The sequence below is a fragment of the Typha latifolia genome, chromosome 7 (assembly GCF_019914945.1).
Source record: "Typha latifolia isolate L0001 chromosome 7, TyphaL0001v2, whole genome shotgun sequence".
NCBI lineage: Eukaryota > Viridiplantae > Streptophyta > Magnoliopsida > Poales > Typhaceae > Typha > Typha latifolia.
In genome coordinates, this window is record NC_133092.1 from 1,933,794 (window position 1) to 1,951,104 (window position 17,311).

Sequence of the window (17,311 nt, forward strand, 5' to 3'; positions counted from 1 at the left end):
TTTAGTTAAATTTATTTATGACTTTTTGATTTAATCTCTATAAATAAGGTATTATGGCTTGTATCTTAGGCTTACTTAGAATGAAAGATTTATTGGCTTTATTTAGATCTCATCTAGCTTCTATTCTCCCTCTTCTGTCAATTTCTTCACTAACCAGCGCCATCTCTTTCGTTGACAATGTCTCATCTAACTTCTAATCTCCCTCTTATCTTTACCTGCTACCATAGTTGTAGGTCAATCACAGTCTTCGACCATTTATCACATCTGCATTTTGCAAGCCACCACCATTATCATCTATTCTAAGCTAACTCCAAATCGGATCAAGCCGGTGTGTAACAGTACATGAACTGGTTTAAGACTTTTTAAAGTACATAGAAGTAAAATAATTTAGAGCATAAGTACGGGAGAGTAAAATTTATTTAACCCTAGTTAGAAACATATATATTACTAAAACTTGCATTTCACTTTGATTTTCTTAATAATTTTTTTATAAAACTTATGCATATGATTACACACTATAATTATTAATAATAATTTATATTTAGTTTGTTAAATTTATATGAAAAAACTAACAACTTTACACTAGTCTAAACTGTAGAGGCCACTGATAAATATAAAAGTTGAGAACTACTTAAGAGTAATTTAAATGTAAAATTTACCATAGGTTTACTACCCTAATGAGTTCCACTATCTTGATATTGTACTTGTTCTCTTGATTGGAGTGGGGATGTCCAAATCACTTTAATTGCCGGAAAGAAGTCTAAAAAAATAAAATAAAACAAAGATATGGTTGGGCTTGACAAGCATGGCATCAAAGACTTAGGTAGAGAGAATGTTCTCCAATGGCCAAGACACTTGTTTTTGACCGTTTCCATCGGCTGCCAAAAACACCTCAGCACACAAATAAACAAGAGCAAATCATCTAGAAGAAAAATCTCAGCCAGATGTCCAACTCAGCTAGTTGATATTTTTTTTTCTCTTTAATTAATGCTTATGTTGACATTCTCCTATGTCATGGAAAAATATTAGCATGTACATGCCAAGGGATCTATTTCCTACCTCTGAAATATGCATAGATTAAGGGTTTATAACTATCTCTCTCTCTCTCTCTCTTCTTTTTTTGTTGATAAATTTAACCTATGTATATCTATTGTGCTTGAGTAAAAAAGCAAATAAAAGAAAGAAAAAATACAAATAAATCCATAAATATTGCGATGATTCCTCTTCAATCTTCATGCCTGCTCTCTTTATGAATGATGAATGACAAAAGTCTCGGCTCCAATTCCCATGATTTAACTGATGTCCACTTCCTGTTACTCAAAACTATTTTGATGTCAAACTACTCTAGAGAGTGCTTCACATTTGAAGATCATATCAAACGTATTGCTGTCGTAAGTTTAAGCTATTGATATTAGATACAATTGTGTTGATACATTAAAAACTTATGTGTTAATATAACAGATAAGATGTCGATTCACACTATTTTTTTTTCTTAGATCTCCACGCTCTATTTATAAGTTAATATTATGTACGCGAGTTTTTCAAATTATTCAATTTTCTTGAATTTGAGTTAAAAGAAAATTAGGATAGCATTTAAAAAAACCTCCAAAAACTCCCTGAGAGGCATGGTCCTTTGGAGGTCCCAAGGGACCTCTCTGTCTTTCTATGTCACTAATTGTGGCTTTCTCTGGGTAGCTTTAGATATTATTATATACAAGCGGCAAGGATAGCCGTTGGGTGGAAGGGGTGGTGACAGGATAGATACCTTAGAGAGAGGGACATGGGGATCCATTTTGTTTCAAGAACTATTGATAGCAACCAATTTGGCAACTTACTTCTTAATAAGAGAATTAAGTTTCCACTGGCTATTTGCACAACAAAATAATAATAAAAATGAGCTTCTGAAACTGAATACGTTCATATATTTTTTTAATATTAAATACATATGTTTTTATAATAACCAAAGGATTTTTGTGCACGTGCACATATTTTTCTGCTTCATGCTAACATTATAGAAGAGTAATTGGAGAAACGAAATAATATTTACGTAGCAATATTTGTGCTTGTATAATGTAATAGAGCATGGCATAATAATCATTTTACTGGTGATTATTATGTAATTAATTTGTTTCCATTTGAGGGATCATGGTGTCATCAACCTAAAATATTCTAATGATCTTGAGATTTTAGTGGATTAATTACATCAATAGTTAGGACTTAGGAGGTGGTCCAAAGCAGCAGTAGATGAGGTTGATGGATCCACCGTAGACTCTGGACCACAGGTCGGGTTCAGATCCCAATACTTTGATTTTATTCTCCAATAGGATCAAATGAGGATTACAGATGCTGGACCATTACATCAACTTCACAAACCTAACCTCTAATTCCTCCTCAATTCACTTTTGTAGAATAAGAATATGTTTAGTTTAATATAATTTTTTTAATGTTAGTATAATAAGTATATAACTATTTAAATCTATACCACTATAGTAATATTTATTTCTCTCTCCTCTATTTTTTCCATCTATTTTTTATATTTATTAATCACTATTTTATCTTAATTTAACTTATCTATATAATAAGAGTCCCTAATGCATGAGTTAAATATAATAAAAACAAATTGTGTACTGGCATTTGGAACGAGACCAAAAGCTAGTCCATTAATAGGTAACTAATAGAAAACTCAATATCGAGAGAAAATATAAAATATATTTATTTTTTGGCACTAGCATCATTAATTTCTCTCCAAAATTAATACATTTTCTACTATTTCATGTCATATCAAAATAATAATAGTACCGTTATTTTAAATTAAATTTTTTTTATCATATATTTCTATCTCTCTCTAAAAAAATAAACACATTTACTTCCAAATAAATTCTAAACTTATTAAGCCCCTAATATTTGGCAAGGTGCGACCATGTAAACTCGCAATAGTTTACTCTCTCTTTTTTAATAAAGTTTACAATGGTTTCATGTGAGCTTCTTTAAAAGAAACTATTATTCAAAAAATATATATTCAGTGAAGGGGGCTTGGACTTTTTTTTAATATGAGGATTGGATACCATTGAATTTTTAAATAATGCATATTATTTTCAAAGAAAAAAATTGTTATGCTTATATGTAGCAAGAAAGTACATCGGCTAAGAAGAATCCATATGTTTAATTATTCGATTAAATATGTGAGCTCGATGGCTTGACTCCAAGCCAGCTAATTCGTATTAGTTATCCCTCGTGAGGGTCTAGATTTAATTCAAAATCTTGAATGTGAAAAAAAATAATTAAAATTAAAATAAAAAAATAAATGTGACAACGAGCATCATGACGTCCAACTTCAAAACTACTTATATTTCTAATGTCGCCTCACCAAATCAGGAAACATGTGAATTTAGATGAACTTTTACTCCAGCAGTTGCGGGGGGGGGTTTTTTTATTATAAAAAATTGACGAAAGAATTAAAAAAAAGAAAGAAAGTAAAAGGAAACAACTAAAAAAAGGGACTCGAAAGTGACTCAGCAACACGTGGCGAAGTCACCCTATTTTCGGTCACAAAACTTTGCCTCTTCGGTGGGGTCCACGGAAGAATTTCCCGGCTGAGATCCTTCAACGTGGCAATCAAATACAGCAGAACGTGGCTAGGGACAGCACCGGTCATCTGGCGACGCGATGCTGGTAGGCCTTCTACTGTTGAAATATCTCTTGTGATAGCCAATCGTCTGCAGCGCCCAAATGCAGGAATTAGATACATCTTGAATTAGACCAATAACTAATTTGCGTACTTTGTCCAGGATGGAATCTGAAACAGTATATTCAGAAAGGCTTCACCAACTTGGATAGCTCCGTTGAAACCTATCCACTACTTGATCGACACGTGTTTTACAGTCCAGGATATTGGCCTCAACTCAACTTTGGAAATAATGCTATTCAAGTAAACAAATAAAAATGTTTTAAATTTTGTGCCCCGAAATTATGCGAATTCCAGCATGGACAATGCTTACGTGGAATGAACTGATGCATGGTACTGGTGCTCTCTTGTTTGGAGACAAAATTTTAATAAACATTTTAATTTTGAGTATATCAAATTGACATCAATATATGTCATACACGGTGGATCACTATCACCATACCGTAGAGAAAAATGTGATATTAAGACACCGCCATTGACGTGCCAACGAGGTTATGGTACGAAAGCACTGGTGCAGTGAAAGAAAATCACTTTCCACTACTTTATTGTGCATGGTTTAACCACTCTCTGCTTATGATTAATATAATATAATTATTAATAAAAATAATTAATATTATAATGGGTGAAGAAAGGATTTTTATTTTTAAATCTGATCAGCCATTTTTAAAAATCTTAGCTGTTGACACTGTTAATTCTGATGAAAAATTTAACAGTTTTAATATCAGTAATAAGTTGATGGTGGTTAACTGATATAAGATAAAAGTAGAGGGGGGAAGTAAAATAATTTGATGGTAAAATGCATTTTAATCTTTTTCTTTAGGTAGATACTGGATACTAGATACTACTCTTCCATGCAATTCTTTGACCATGTGAATGAACTTTTTATGGATTAATCGCATTCTTAGGGCCCGAACTGGTCTTTAAGTTGTGTATGGATTAGCACGGTAATAGGATCCGACCCGTTTAACAAAGATAGCAGGCCGTGGGCCTTTTCTATAATCACCAAATTTAAAGCCCAGATTGACCCCTCTCTCACCTCTATGTGGTTCCATTGTTGCTCCGCCTACAAAGAGGGTTTAAGCTTTTGCCAAGGGAGGTGATCGCCGAGGAAGAAGAGAGAAGGCGGAAGGAGTGGAAGGAGAAGGGGGAGAGAAAGAGACGCTGAGGAGGAAGAGAGGAGATGCCTCTCTATGATTGCTTGCTCCTGGTGAAGCCGCACGTGCGGAAGGAGGCGGTGATGGATCTGGTCGCACGTGTGGGGCAGCGCGTGTACCAGCGCAACGGCGTCATCACCGACCTCAAGTCCTTCGGCACCGTACAGCTCGGATATGGGATCAGGAAGCTCGACGGCAGGCACTTCCAGGTGAGGCGGCTTGCCTTACTCGATTTGGTTTCCATAGGTAACAAATGGACTCAGAGTTAGGTCTAGATATGAGCCCGTAATGTAAATTTCAGATGTTATCTCTTGTTTGCTTATTGATTCCTCGTACTTCCGGTTGGATTTAGTTGTTGCAGGTTTTGAAATCTTTGTTTGTAATATGTTTGAAGAAATGCCTGAACCAGTGAGAAGCACAATTTGCTCGTGCTGTAGATGTAGAAGGAAAAAAGACGAACGTAAGTGAACAAGTGTCTAGGCCTAGTTGGTTCAAAGTTTTGAGAAGACAATTGTCTAGGAAACAGAAATTATAGTTTAGGGAACTGAATTAAGGAAATGAAATAAGGAGGATGATCTCAGAGAATGGTAATATCCTACAAGAAATCTATTGAAATGCATAATGGAAGTCTGTATATAAGTTGGACTATGTCGATGGTTATCCTTTTTGTGATGATCTTACACGTTGTTCTGTCTGTATGCCCTTGTCTCATATAGTATGCTGTTCCAGATCAAATAATATTAAGAAACAATATCAGCTCCATAGTATCTTTTAATTGCAAGAGCATAATTTTGTTGACAAGCTATGAGTAGGTATATAGGATGACTATGTCACTGAGATCATCCACGAGAATATTCTGGAAGTTAACACTTGAAAGAAAAGTGGAACTAATACATGGTATGTGAAGTCTTATATTAGTGGTACTTGATGAATCGTGAAAAAAAAGGGTGTGAGGCTTTAGGGTAAGATTTTCTAACTTAAGCGCCTTGATTTCAATGGTGATTTCAATGGTTTAAATGCAGTTATGATGACAGTTCCGTTAATTTTTTTGGATGAGTGGTTCTCGGACACTAAATTTTTTTGGAATTTTTGTTATGTAAGTTATACATTTTTTATTTCATTGAATTGGACTTCTCTTCCAGCTCTCTAACCAGAACGCTGTTAGTACTTGGAGGGTTTTAGGTTGTAGAACTCGGCTCTTGGGTGGTCCTTGTGTCAAAATCTGCTGGATTTACTAAATGAGGGTCTCAGCAAGTACAGAAACTTAACTACCTGGCAGAAATTAAGTATCCAGTGAGGTGAATCTATAGTGCACATCTCATCTTGCTGATTTGCCCATTGCAATCTACATTATGTATAGTAGTTCTTCCACTTGGTTCCGAGTGTGGTTCATTTTAGAATTGCCACTTGGCCTACACTATCTTGAACTTTTAAGGGCTTGTACTGGTCTTAGTTTGCTTAATTTAAAGGCCACTTTATTGGCATTACTGCAAGCTGATTTCAAATTTGAAGACCTACTGTTCTGCAATTTTAGTAGCACAAGTATGAATTTAAGCTCAGTGGATTACTTAGATTCGACAAGTATCTAGAAGAAGGAAACACTTGGATACTATTAGAACTTCAGTTTCAAGTCTTTAGAGGATAAATAAATATATTTGCTTGAGGGGCAATCTTTGGGAATAAAATGACGATATATTAAATTATAATTGATTTTCATGGATTGTTTCTTTTTATTGTAGTTTAGATAAATCATGGTCAACAGACAACAGATTTTCCTCAAACAGATAATGGAATTTCTTTTTTGATGTGCATGATTTGAACCTGTGATATTAGTATTCTTGGCCATTGTCTGGAAAATTGATGGGCCCAGATCTTCTTTCATAGTTCTCTTAGTGATCGTTTTAAATGAGAAAATAATTTTCTTCATCATATGTAGATGCTGAAGTTGTTACAAAGCTTGCTCATCGCGGGTCCATAAGGACCTGCATCTTTTGTTGCATAAAGTCTTAGTTACTGCTATGATGGTGCATAACCAGTCTGATTTCATTAATTTGCTAAAGCATATCTTCTCTTTTCCAGGGCCAACTCATGCAGATGACCGTGATGTTTCCTCCCACATTTAATAAGGAGCTTCAATATTTGAACAAGGAGGATAGTCTTCTACGGTGGCTTGTTGTCAAGCACAGGAATGCAGTATATGGTCTGGAGTTCATTAACGAGGATGAAGGGAAGGATGAGCTGAGCATGTTCCGTGATACTAGCTTGTATAACAAGGAAGATGATGATGAGGATGAAGATGAAAGCGACGATGATGAAGAGTATGAGGTGGAATAGATAGCTAAGTTACATGATATTTGGGTGGAAGTTTTCAATAATGGAATATATGCAAACTATGTGACTCATTTAGGAGTACACTGAATGAGCTTTCATTTGTTTGGTGACTATGTTATTTTCCATCTGTTGGGAGAACAGTAACAATTGTAACTCTTATAGGTCCATTATGTTTCTTAGAACTAAAGTTTTCTTCAAGAAACTAATCTTCTCTTTATTGTTAAGTATTCTGCCAACTGGAATGGATTGATTTAAGCTAGCACATGTCACTGGGATTGTATTAATGAGTATTATTGATGCATATAACTTTTTACTTGTCAAACAACTTATATTGACCAATATCTCATCAAAAAGAAAATACTTTATATGCATTAATACAGAACACAATCTCACATACAGGGCAATACGTACAAGAAGTACATCAGTATAATAGAGAAGTGCTGGCATACTGATTTTATTATCACAATATATTTTATTACATACACAGTGTGCACCTGATATCAACAACACATACGCACATAACCAAAAGCAAATTAATACATCAATAAAAATACAAAATATAGAAGTGGCAACATATATATGCCTATATCTAGCGCGGGTCTTCTCAGACCCCCATCAAACCCGGATCCGATAGCTTCAGAAGCGGCCTACCAAGTCCCAAAACCGCTTCGTCACGCTACCTTGCTCTTTCTCCTCCCTCTCGTCTTCCTCCTCCTCGTGGTGATGGCGATGGCGACGGTGATGGTGATGCATCTCCTTCTTCTTTTCCTCATCATCCAAATCTGAGTCCTTATCCTTCTTGATCTCCTCCTCCTCTCTCGTTGGTATCGTCGGCACCCACGTCTTCTCCACCTCATCTTCCTTCTGGGGCACATCAACCTCCGATCCGGATCCGACGCGGACCGGACCGTGGAACCCGATCATGTCATCGCCGTAGGGGACCTCGACCCGCTTCCCCATGTGGTGGCCGCACTTGTGGCGAAGCCGTAGCGGAAACGGGTTACCGGATCCGGAGTCGGATTGATGGTGGAAGTGGTGGAATCGGTGGACGGGGCGGCGGAGGGATATGCCGCCGCGGCGGAGGGCATCGAGTGCCTCATCTGGGAGCCCTCGGATCGGGACGATGATAAACGTCTGATCGGGGGTTTCGGGTCTAGTTTTAACGGCGGGTAAGTCGGAGTCGGGGTCGTGGCGGGCGTTGCCGAGGACGGAGAGGGAGAGGATGACGGAGAAGATAACGGCGACGCGATCCATCTTTTGCGGTTTAGGACGGAGAGCGGAAAGGGAAATGGCAATTTGTAGAGGGGAGCGATAGTTAAGTCTCGGGCAGGACGGGCAGAAGTCAACGGGCATGTGGGAGAAATAGTCGTATCGGGACTTGCGTCTTTAATTTGCTATTCGGAATATTTTAAGCGACGTGAATCCAATAACTTGCTACCACGTACGCTGGCTGGAGGGAATTCCTGCAGTCAGGAAACTTGGCTCTTGGTAGAAAGTCTCTCCTATTTTATTCTTCCTATGGGATTCGCACACGCTGACACGCATCATCATACAATTTTTCTTTAAATTGTCAAAGATGAACCCTTATTATCTCTTGGTGATGGTCACTAAGATGAATTAATTTGTATCTAGTGCAGGTCATATCAGAAAGTCAAGAAGAAACACCAATATCTTAATTTGCTGTTAATTTCCATCGCCTATTCAAAGTTGTTAATGGAGGCCATCATATAAACCAAAGACTAGATGTTAAGCAGACCAATTTTTTTAAAAGAAAGGGACTAATCTTTCTATATTTTTTAAGAAAAATGTTAACCAGAAAGCAGAGAAGGATAATAGTAGCAATTCCATGGACTAAATCTAAACGCGTGAGGTCCCATTGACAACAAAAATCCAGTCGCTTGTAATTGGTAATTTCTCCTGTGAAGACAAACGATAGGTATTGTGATAGCAACTTGTTGGACTTTGTTTCTGATTTATTTTACGTCCTAGCATTAAATATTATAGGATGATATGCAGCTAGCTATCCTATTCAATTAAGGTAACTATTCACTGGAGCAAAAAAGTCGTTTACTCAAATATCTGTGATCAGCAATGGAAGCTTCACCTCCAAGGAAAGGTAAATAAGTGTGGTATCTGATATCCTTCAAAACCTCACAAGGCTGGGACTAAAAGATGTAACGTTTTTATACACTTTTTAGCAGTCTTACTGTAATGGTGCAGGGGTATCAAAATAAACAAGCGGCTCGAGCTTGGCTCAGCTGAAGCTCATGCTAAACTTGGCTCAATTTAAACTGAGCTGGCCCTAAGCTTAGGGGTGTAAACGAGTTGAGTATGAGCGAGTTGGCTCTGGCTCTGGCTCAGGCTCTGGTTTAGGCTCGGCTCAAAATTAATTTCGAGCCTTAGAATTTGGCTTAGCTCAACTCGAGCCGAGCCCGAGCTCAACCCGAGCTCGAGCCGAGCCCGAGCTCAACCCGAGCTCGAGCCGAGCCCGAGCTCAACCCGAGCTCGAGCCGAGCCCGAGCTCAACCCGAGCTCGAGCCTGAAAATGAGCCTATCATCAAGCCTCATTCAAGCTGAGCGGGATCGAGCCGGACTAAGCGATATCGAGCCCACGCCGAGCTAAAGAAGAAGAAGGAGGAGGAAGAGGAGGAGGAGGAGGAGGGCTAGCGGGGCACCGCGGCTGCTTGCCGCTACCGAAGGAGGAGGAGGCATCACGATGGCTTGCTGTTGTCGAAGAAGAATAAGAAGAAGGAGGAGAAGGGGGCACTGCGGCGTTTTGCCGCTGCCAAAGGAGGAGGAGTCAACACCGCGACGACTTGCCGCTATCGAAAGAGGAGGTGGCGACAGCCGCAGCACTGCTGTTGCAGAAGAAGAAGGAGGAGGAGGAGGAGGAGGCGGGGCACTACGGCGTTTTGTCGCTGCCGAAGAAGGAGGAGGCGGCACAACGACGATTTGCCGCTATCGAAGGAGGAGGCGGCAGCACCGCGACAGCTTGCCGCTACCGAAGGAGGAGGAGGTGACAGTCGCGGCACCGTTGTTGCAGAAGAAGAATGAGGAGGAGGAGGAGGCAGGGCACTGCGATCGCTTCCCGCTGCCGAAGGAGGAGGAAGCGGCACCGCTGCTGCTTGCCGCTATTGAAGGTGGAGGAGGCGGCACCGCTGCTGCAGAAGGAGGAGGAGGAGGAGGAGGAGGAGGCGGGGCACCACGGCCGCTTGCCACTGCCAAAGGAAGAGGAAGCGGTACCGCGACGGCTTGACGCTGTCGAAGAAGGAGGAGGCGGCACCGCGGCGGCTTGTCGCTGCCAAAGGAGGAGGTAGCAGCCGCGGCACTGCTGCTGCAAAAGAAGAAGAAGAAGAAGAAGAAGAAGAAGAAGAAGAAGAAGAAAGAGGAGGTGGAGGAGGCACCCTTACTGAGCCTATCGAGCCGGCTCCAGCTCAGGTTCGGCTCAATTTTAATTTCAAGCCAGTTTTAGCGGCTCGGAATCGGCTCTGACCGAGCCGAGCCGGACTCAAGCTTCAATTGAGCCGAGCCCAAGCTACTCGTCGAGCTTGACAACCTTATCTGAGCTTATTTTGAGGCTCGATTTAAAATTTGAGCCGAGCCTGAGCTAAAGCCGACTCACTCAGGCTCGACTCGATGGGCTTATTTATATTCTCTCTCTCTGATGGGTCGCAGAGAACATGATATAATGGACACATTACCTTGTGACATGATATCCATGAGCTTATCAGCCCAAGGTGATGTGTGCATGCATATCGTTCCAATAACTCATAACCAACCCAAGCTTAAGTCTCATATCTCCTCTCTAAATCTTAAATCCCTTCTCTAAATCACAAATTCTCTCTCGTTTCTCATCCTACCCCAAATCCCCTCATCCTTCATGACCCCATTGGCTTACTCATCTTCTATAACTCCGCTAGAGTCCTCCATCATTACTCCGTCGGTCTCCTCCAAGATTCCACCACCATATTTCACAAGGTGTGTTGCAAGCGCGTGAACACCTATGAGTTTGCCCGAGGTGGTGCGGATGGAGGCCTCGTCGGCCATGTCGACATCAGATGTGGCATGGCTCTAAGTTCATTAAGTGATGGGTTTCGTTGGGCTATTGTGAATGCTAATATTTTGTAGATGTATATGAAGAAGATGATGCCATGGAAGTTGAGTAGATCCATTTTGGGGAAGAAAAACTGAGGAAGAAGTAACCCTGCCTTTTTTGTATGAGCTCGTTTAAAGCTTGGTTTGGCTCGAGCTCGCTTCTGGCTCAACTCAAATAGAGCCGAGTCGAGCCTAAACAAAAATTTTAGGCTTGAAAATAATTTCGAGTTAAGCCTGAGCAGAAGCTGGCTCGTGTAGGCTCGGCTCATTTACACTCCTAGCTCTGCGGTGGACTAATATACTTTATGTATTTATCTTCGATGTTCAATATCCCGCTTACTTTAAAGCTCATGACTTGCTCAGGGGTCTCTCCTGAGGCCCTTATATCTCTTCCATGTTTGATTTCCTCTCCGATCCTACCTAGTGAGATTCTATCGTAGGATGACTATAATCCTTGTGAAGAAGGCTCTTGATTGCTCCTAAAATCAAGATGCTCTTGTGGAAGGTCATGTGGAGTCATTTGCCAACTATGTTGGACTTCAGTACCAATATATAACCACTAATGCTTTTTGCCCGGTGTGTATTGAGGTTGAAAAATCATGTGAGCATTTTCACACCCTGTGCGCTGTGGTGCAAGGGTTTAAACAACATCTTCATCTTTCTTTTACGTTTTGTGTTATGTGGTGCAAGGGTGATTGGACTAAGAAAGGGCCTAATAACTGTAGAGAGCATGCTGTATCGTCTAAGTGTATTATTGCGACGGGCATGAGGTTTCTTTGGAAGTGGTGCAGTAACTTTGTTTTAACTTTTTAGTAGTAACCGTCTTCTGTCTATTTTCCAAGACAATTGCCCTTGCAATGAAGTTTTTCTCCGCCATTCATCGGACTGTTCACCTCTTTCCACGCATGTTATTGCAAAGTGGGTGCCCTTCCTGCAGGGTGAATCAAAATTAATATTGAACATGCCTTCTCCCAGCAGCCATGTTATGCAAGTGTGAGCTTTCTTACCGAAACTGAGGAGGATAAACCTTTCTTATGGGAGTTGCGAGCGGTGAGACCTTAAGACGCTCTCCACATTAAGGCTAAAGCCCTTGAGGAAAAAATCGAGATTTTTATTCTGTTGGGAGTGCATTGCCATATCCGCTCTATCTATTTTTATTTTTTTTCATATCTAATTAAATTTATTTTTAAAAAAATTAAAATTAAAAAATAAGACTAACTAATCGAGTTTAAAACTTAGTCTCAAATTAAACAAGGTCTAGAGTACTTTTGTTCTCTCTTGGTGGTAATAATTGTCATTTAGTTAGAAAAATAAAAAGAAGAAGAGGGAAAGGTGAATAAAATTTTTATTCATTGATCAAGACTGTTTCCAAGTTTTACTTGTCTACGGTTATAATGTAATTAAAAATTCTCAAAATACAGATTAAAACTTCTTATATAACTAGAAAAAAATTCTGAAATTTTTTCCCTTCTGTTTTATTATTATGTGTTGAAAATCACATCCAACCTTTTTTTCCTTTTCCTCTATTCGTTGAGTCAGATGTTACAACAACTACTGTGAGAGGTTTCTTATTTTCTTTAATTATTTATTTTAGATATAGGTCATGATATTTATTGAGAACCAAAGATTATGGGACAGATCGAAGGCCACAATTGATGATATTATGAGCCAAAGCGTTGTGGAATCGGCGGCTGCACCATTTCCTCTAATACACCCATAATTTACACAAATTAAGGTTTACAAACGGCCGGTAATACTAATTATATAGTGATTAGGATAAACACGACGCGATAACAAGGTATTTTTTATACACACACCACCGGAGGAACCAGAACAAAGATCAAAAGCGGTTTACCAGATTCAAAAACCACTTCACAAAACGGCCTTTCCCCTTCTTCTTCTCCTTCTTCTCCTTCTTCTTCTCCATCTCCTTCTTCTTCTTCTTCTTACAGTCATCCTCTTCCTCCTCGTCATCCGAGTCCGAGTCCGAGTCCGAGTCGTCATCCGAGTCCGTGTCCGAATCCGAATCCTCTACCTTCTTATTCTTCTCCTCCATTTGCTCCTTTCCCTCGCCCTCCTCCTCTTCCTTCGAAACCCATGCCATCGCCTCCCCTGGCGAGATCGGGATCTCATCCAACGGGGGCCCTTCGTCGCCGTGGCGATCTTGGTCGATGACGGCCGAATCGGTGGTGTCTTCCTCCCACGTGAGATTGATGAGTTCGACTCCATCGCTCTCCTTTGCATCGAGCAGGGTCGAATTGGTCTCATTCGAGGAGAGGGTTTTGATCGAATAGATGGATTCACCATGGGGTTCGATGGAGTAACGGGCGTGGGAGAGGAGGAATAGGGAGTGGATAACGGCGAGGATAAGGACTATTCGTGCCATATTCCGGATAGTGAGGATAACTGCGGCTCTGCTGATCTCCAAGAGGAGGTTAGTATTAACTACTTATTAATCCTAACAAGCATGTCAATTAGCTTTATTTTGATATTCTTGCAAGTTGTACTTGGTGAAGGTATTATCTAAATAGTCAAGCTTCTTTTTTTTTTTACTTTTAAATATCGTCATCAATAGCAAAATCCAGAGGTAAGGTCGAATAACAGTAGGTGTAATAACCGAGTCAAGCTTAATTGGGCTTGGATCGAAAAAATTTCTTGGCCCAACTATAGTAGCTATATATTTTTTTTCTAGTAGTATTGAGCATCTCCTAGAAAATAATTTAGAAATTCAAACTTTTACTTTCGTATAAAACTCAACCACTTGATAACAAGATGCCTTTAAATACTGTCAGGAAGGCAATATCTTACAGAGAGACCAAGAAATTCAATTTAGTATTGATCAACACACGCTCGATACATTAATTCTTGCCAATAGGATTAGGTGTGAGATATTTCAAAATAATACCCTATTTAGATGTGAGGTATAGCAAAACTTATTTGCCCAGGTAGTAGACATCTGGATGTCAGTTTTAATTAGTCGTACAGATGACCAAATTCATCCAATCATCGGACATGGCAAGTGGGCTGAGCCAGGTTTTTACTGACATAAAACTTTTACGCATTTTAGAAATGGACCCATGCATGTTGACCTGGAAGAGGCCCAACTATGTGTCCTAACATTATCCGTAGCTTCTAATAAATATTGCTATAGTGTTGTGGGCTTCAACTGAGTGTAATATTTCACATAGAAATTCCAATCTTTAGTGCTAACGGAACACTGCGTTTGATTCTTCGTTAACAATTGCAAAAGATTCTTTACCTTACGCTAGTCTTTTGTTGGTTTCTGGAAAACTTTGGCTCAGGATTGAGATCTGTCTACTGCCTCGGCTGCAGAAATTTCATGTTTGGCGGCCTTCAAATTTACAGAAAGGTTTGGGTAGCCAACCATGTACTGCACAAATTTCGTAGTCCGGTCTGTAGGCTGTCTGCTGCCAGAAAGTTGAACCCAAGAAGTCTTTCTCTAATGTTACCTCAGGAATTAATTAAAAAAAAAAACCTCGATAAGTCAATACGAACTAACTCTAGTAGGGTTAGTAGATGTCTTCCCCATGACCAGAAAAGTCATGAATTTGATTTAAACTTCAAACAATATTATAAAAAAAAATTATTTAATAGTTTGGTGGCTTAGCTTAACAGTTCGACAATATAATTGATAGCTTATGACTTAAAAGAGCAGCTCGGCAAAGTACATAGTTTGAAATCTAAACTAAACAGCTTGGCTAAAAAAACTTAGCGAAATCTAAGTATATCTATATCTAAAAAGGGTTAGTATTTTATCTAATTCATATTTAATCTTTGAGCTCATAAATAAAATATATATATATATATACGTTAAGAAGTCAAATGGAGACTTTTGACCAGTCTTATTAGATCTTAGACTAGGAAGTTTTACATTCAAGTCAAAATGCCAGAGCACAGAAAGTCACACTACTAAACACAAGTCCTTGAGTTTCTAAACTGCAACGCCTTCCGGTTTCAAAGCCTATCAGAATAAGAGCATCTGCTCTTATTATAATCACTTTCTTATTTACCTACCTTTTTTTTTTTGGACTACATGCATCTCTTGGAATCAAGCAAACTCTTGATTCTTCTCTACCAGCCTAACCTCCTTAGCTGATCTAAGTATGGCTGCCTGTGATGATACAAAACATAGCAAAAAGAATCTTGCATCAGAACTAACAACAGAGCTTTTTTGCAACAGAACATTGAACTCGGTACATAAGACTATGCATGTGTACCTGCTCTCGGGTTATTTCTACGGCGAATCCATCTACAATGGCCAAAGAAGATCTCTTCCTGTAGGTGTTTGGTTGGAGGAGCTCTGCTAGCAACTTGTCATGCTTGCTGTTCAGGTAAGCATCAAGAACCTCCTTACCTTTCTTTGATCTACTATATATATTGCCAACACAATGCATAACACACACCTCTTTGAGCTAGTTAACATGAAATAGAAGAAATCGGTATGCCAATAAGAAAGAAACGTAGATTTAGTTGGATATTGCGAACCTATTTCCTTGAAGGCGCTCGTAGACAGGATCAAAGTTCATGAAGACAAAGTACACTTCCATCTTTGGTTTTCCCTCTCGTATTTGCAGATGACACAATTTCTAATAACAAGTGCTTGGTTTGTGATCTTTGTATACTTTGTTATTTATACTAATAGGAGGATAGCTAGCGATGGCACTTCATACATATATTTATTACCATGGACATTAGCACTTAGCAGCAGACCTTTGCAGCCCAGGCTGCAGGAATTTCCTGCATTCAGGCTGTCAAAATAATGGATTTTTTTTTAAAAAAAAAGTTTTTTACCTTAACTGCTGCCTATGATTTGTCAGCCAATCGGAGGCTGACAACCACCTTCACTACTCTTCGAGCCCTTGCAGCAGTACGAATTTTTTTTCAAACTACACTACATATAATCACTCAAAAAAAAAAAAAAAAAAAAAAAGAACACCAAACTCGACCCATAAAATTAAGAATCTTTTCATCTTTGTCTCCCTCTCATTTTGGAATTTGGATGGATGTAGAATGGTAACTATATTTATATAAAACGCTTTGTAGTGTGAGATCCAAATGGGATAATTTCAGAGGTGGAGGGCCCGGATCTGTTTTGCTTACAAGGACCCTGATCGGATCGTAATGACGAAGGGTCCGGAATCCTGATTTGGGTCCCTCTTGGGTTCAGATTGTCACGTGTCAACAATTAGGATGATTGGCCAGGTGGGAAAGTACTTTGTTCTCATTAGTGAACACACTTAGACTACTCATTCCAAATTGGTCAACCATGCATTTTAGAAGGGGGAAAAAAATCTAATTTTTTAAAACTCAATTAGGAATATATTTTTTTATTCTAAATAACATCTAAATATTATAATTATTTTATTCTAGAATATAAATATTATTCATCAAAATTATATTTTATACCGCACACTATTCTAATTACTAATTTACCCTTAAAATTTATTCATTAATCTACTTTATATCAAATCAAATAATATTCCTAGTAATTTTCATAAAAGACAGAACATTTTTTTTATCTTTTTTTCCACTTTATATCTTATCAAAAGGGTAATGATTACATTCTTATTCTATAACACAAGTAAACATAAAAATAATTATTCCTAAAATAAAAACTTTTTTTTAAGAATAATAATAAAAAATACATATTTTTAAATCAGTCCTAAATTGGCTATTTTTGAAGTAAACGATTTGTCTTATATTTTTCGATAAAGTTACTTATCTATAGAAATTTTAGCTACCTACATTATTGATTGATCCATTAATTAAGTTATAAATTTAACTTACCAAGACGCTTAATTATCTACCATGTAAGTCCACACTTCACAATGGCCTCCCTTGGGGGGCCAACCCACGTGGCTAGGATCATGAGATCCTCGCAGTACAACTATAATTCGTTCCCAATCATCAACCCTTTGAGGCCTTTGCCCAGTCGGCGTTCGACAACTAGATTGCACTTGATTTGATGTACTTGTCTAATATTAAAGAAGGTCTGCCATATGGAATAAGGATTTTTTTTTTTTAC

The 17,311-nt window shown here is 38.7% G+C and overlaps 2 protein-coding genes across 4 annotated transcripts; one reads left to right on the plus strand and one right to left on the minus strand.

Annotated features, from left to right (window-relative positions):
- The first annotated feature begins 4,725 nt into the window (after positions 1–4,725).
- On the plus strand, positions 4,726–7,394 carry LOC140791931 (uncharacterized). The gene is made up of 2 exons (XM_073142658.1): positions 4,726–5,048; positions 6,919–7,394. Exons 1-2 carry the CDS (start codon positions 4,866–4,868, stop codon positions 7,171–7,173), a joined length of 438 nt encoding a protein of 145 aa, XP_072998759.1. The 5' UTR covers positions 4,726–4,865; the 3' UTR covers positions 7,174–7,394.
- Positions 7,395–12,941: 5,547 nt separating this feature from the next.
- Positions 12,942–15,937, minus strand: LOC140792251 (subtilisin-like protease SBT2.5). 3 transcript variants are annotated; one of them, XM_073143126.1, is made up of 3 exons: positions 15,772–15,937; positions 15,504–15,609; positions 12,942–15,397 (listed from the first exon to the last, which is right to left on the minus strand). In XM_073143126.1, the coding sequence occupies exons 1-3, from the start codon at positions 15,831–15,833 to the stop codon at positions 15,335–15,337; spliced, it is 231 nt and encodes a 76-aa protein (XP_072999227.1). In that variant the 5' UTR covers positions 15,834–15,937; the 3' UTR covers positions 12,942–15,334. The 3 variants fall into 3 exon arrangements, with proteins under 3 accessions (XP_072999227.1, XP_072999225.1, XP_072999226.1); XM_073143124.1 differs by having other exon boundaries at positions 15,504–15,654; positions 15,772–15,934; XM_073143125.1 differs by having other exon boundaries at positions 15,504–15,651; positions 15,772–15,932.
- Positions 15,938–17,311: the final 1,374 nt, after the last annotated feature.